This window comes from Cavia porcellus, unplaced genomic scaffold (assembly GCF_034190915.1).
Source record: "Cavia porcellus strain 051 isolate PalLab524CR breed Dunkin Hartley unplaced genomic scaffold, mCavPor4.1 scaffold_31, whole genome shotgun sequence".
NCBI lineage: Eukaryota > Metazoa > Chordata > Mammalia > Rodentia > Caviidae > Cavia > Cavia porcellus.
The window spans coordinates 3,802,161-3,804,422 of record NW_026947514.1 but is presented as its reverse complement, the minus strand read 5'-3'; the positions used below and the strand labels follow the sequence as shown (position 1 = coordinate 3,804,422).

Below are 2,262 nucleotides of genomic sequence, written 5' to 3'. Positions count from 1 at the left end.
GCCCTTCTTAGTCTGAGAATATGGGATGCAGTCAGGGAAGGGAATGCACAAATAAGGAAAGGAGGCAAAACAGTGGCGTTCCCGCTTTGGCTTTGTAGCTGTGGAATAGTTAATATTCTGATATGACATACATTCCAAGTTACCTGAGTTAGACTTCCCCGAAGCACCTGAAGCTGGGCCGTGGGTGGGTGCTGTGCAACACTCGTGGCCTTTTCCTTGTTTTTGGTGCATTGCATGTCTTACAGAAATTAGAAACAAACACCTGGATGGATTGTAAGTATAATTCTGAAGTACAGTATTTTCCATAGGACAAAACAGCAAGACATTTTCTATTCAGAAGGCGTCTTTTTGATATGAGAACTTATTTATACTGAAGAATTTGGAGCAAAACACAGGACTAATCTGTCAAACACACTGTGAAATGCAGTCTCCGCTTAGGATGCTGAAGGACACACATCTTGCAAGCATCACGGCTTTCCACAGGGTGTGCTGAGCAGGAGACCCGGCCCTGCCCATCAGTGTGCAGAGACACTTTATGATGCTGCTGAGTACTTTGGTGTTGGTGGCGGGACTCAGAAAAGTTTGGCACTGCCTGCAGAGAGATGTCTGAGGTCAGCCCTTGGAGTGTGGGGCTGAGGCCAGCTCTCCCTCTGCTTTAGATGGCGCCGTGGTGGTTCTGAGCAGAAATGTGCTCCTCACCCTGCGGTTCCTGCGAGAGCTGCTGCGGCTGGACAGAAGCTCCTGTGGGGCCCGCTGCGCTGATGTCACCAGATGGAGATGTGAGGGGGTCTGGGGGTGAAAGCCCACTCACCAGAGCTGAATCCTGGCCTGAATTAGGAGAGTTCTCCAGCATGGGGTCAGAGGCAGGCGGGGGAGGGCCTAGACGCTTCACAGGACAGAAGACTGATCCGGTAGGGAAGAAATTAACCTTGCTTTTGTCGGGACAGGAGAAGACAGGGCCCGAGCCAGGCTGATGAGATGCCGCTTTCTTCAAGGCCTTCACTGGCTGGCATCCCTCCGGAGGCTCCCTTCGGAATTTGTTGCTTGCTTTGGGGGATGAAACATCCTGGGGTAATGCTGAGCTACCCCCACTGACATTATCACGGTCATGCACCAAATCTCCTGTTGAGCGAGGGCTCTCACCTTGGGACCCCAGAGGACCAAGCGGGGCCACACGAGGCGAATGGCCGCTGCCGGGCTCCTGCTCAGGACTCTGAGTGCCGGTGCTCTGAGGGCTGCTGCTCCCGGACCATGCAGGTGGCGGGGCTCTCCGGCCATCTGGTATGTCCAAAGGCTCAAACACTTCCTCCGCCCCGATATTTTCTTTAGTGAATATGTTTTCCAACTCAGGGCTTACTCTTTCCACACTGCAGGGCGCTGATAAGCTGGACAGTGGCATAGGGACTGACCGGGATCCAGTGGGCTGAGTGTGACTGATGCCACGGAGATGCGACTGTCGATCTTTCTCCTCCTGGCTGTCTCCTCTGCTCTGTTGACCGACCTGTGGCCGCTGCCTCGGTCTGGCCATCTCTGTGAGTTGACCAGCACTCGCCCATGACACAGAACACTGACGGGACCTCTCTTCTGGTCCCTCTTCTGCCCAACAGCTGGGTGTCTGAGTGGCCTTATCTTTCATGCGTGAAGGGTAGTGAACACGAGGATCCCACAGCCGCGGTTCTGTGAGGTCAGGTGCTACCATCCTATTCAGTGAAGAAGGGCGCCTCAGGGTACTGGAAGTCCGAACTTGCTGAGACTGTGGCCTGTCCATGCTGCAGAGGCCACGGAGGCTGGTGTGAGTGTCTCACTTCTTAGGCAGGACAAGGCAGGAAACAGGCAGCAATGACTGAGAACAAAACACAGGAAAAGCTCTGGAGGACAGAGGCAGATTCTCTGAAGAGAACCCTAATTGCACAAGAAGTAACATCAAGGATTAACAAACGGGATCACATCAAATGGAAAAGCTTTCCCGCAATGAAGGAAATGACCCACGGAATGAAGAGACAGCTTACAGAATGGGAACCATTTTTGCCGGCTATTTCTTGGGCAGAAAAGCATATCTGGGCTATATAAGGAATACAGTACCAGGTGTGATGATGTGTGCCTGTGATCCCAGCACCTGGGAGGCTGAAGCCGGAGGGTCCCTGTGAGTTTGAGGCCAGCCTAGGCTATTAGTGAGTTCAAGGACAGCCTGAACTATATAGTAAGACTCTGTCTCAAAATAAATAAATAAAAAATGAGAGCCCCACCTCCCAAATAAAAGAG

At 52.4% G+C, this 2,262-nt stretch overlaps 1 protein-coding gene across 1 annotated transcript; it reads right to left on the bottom strand.

Moving 5' to 3' along the window:
- Positions 1-655: 655 nt before the first annotated feature.
- LOC100719468 (glucocorticoid-induced transcript 1 protein-like) lies at positions 656-1,788 on the bottom strand. Its single transcript, XM_063241548.1, has one exon. It carries the CDS (start codon positions 1,766-1,768, stop codon positions 656-658), a length of 1,113 nt encoding a protein of 370 aa, XP_063097618.1. The 5' UTR covers positions 1,769-1,788.
- Between the last annotated feature and the right edge of the window lie 474 nt (positions 1,789-2,262).

Excerpts from the sequence above, each read along its gene's own strand:
- LOC100719468 (XM_063241548.1), bottom strand. The coding sequence starts at position 1,768 with ATGGACAGGCCACAGTCTCAGCAAGTTCGGACTTCCAGTACCCTGAGG.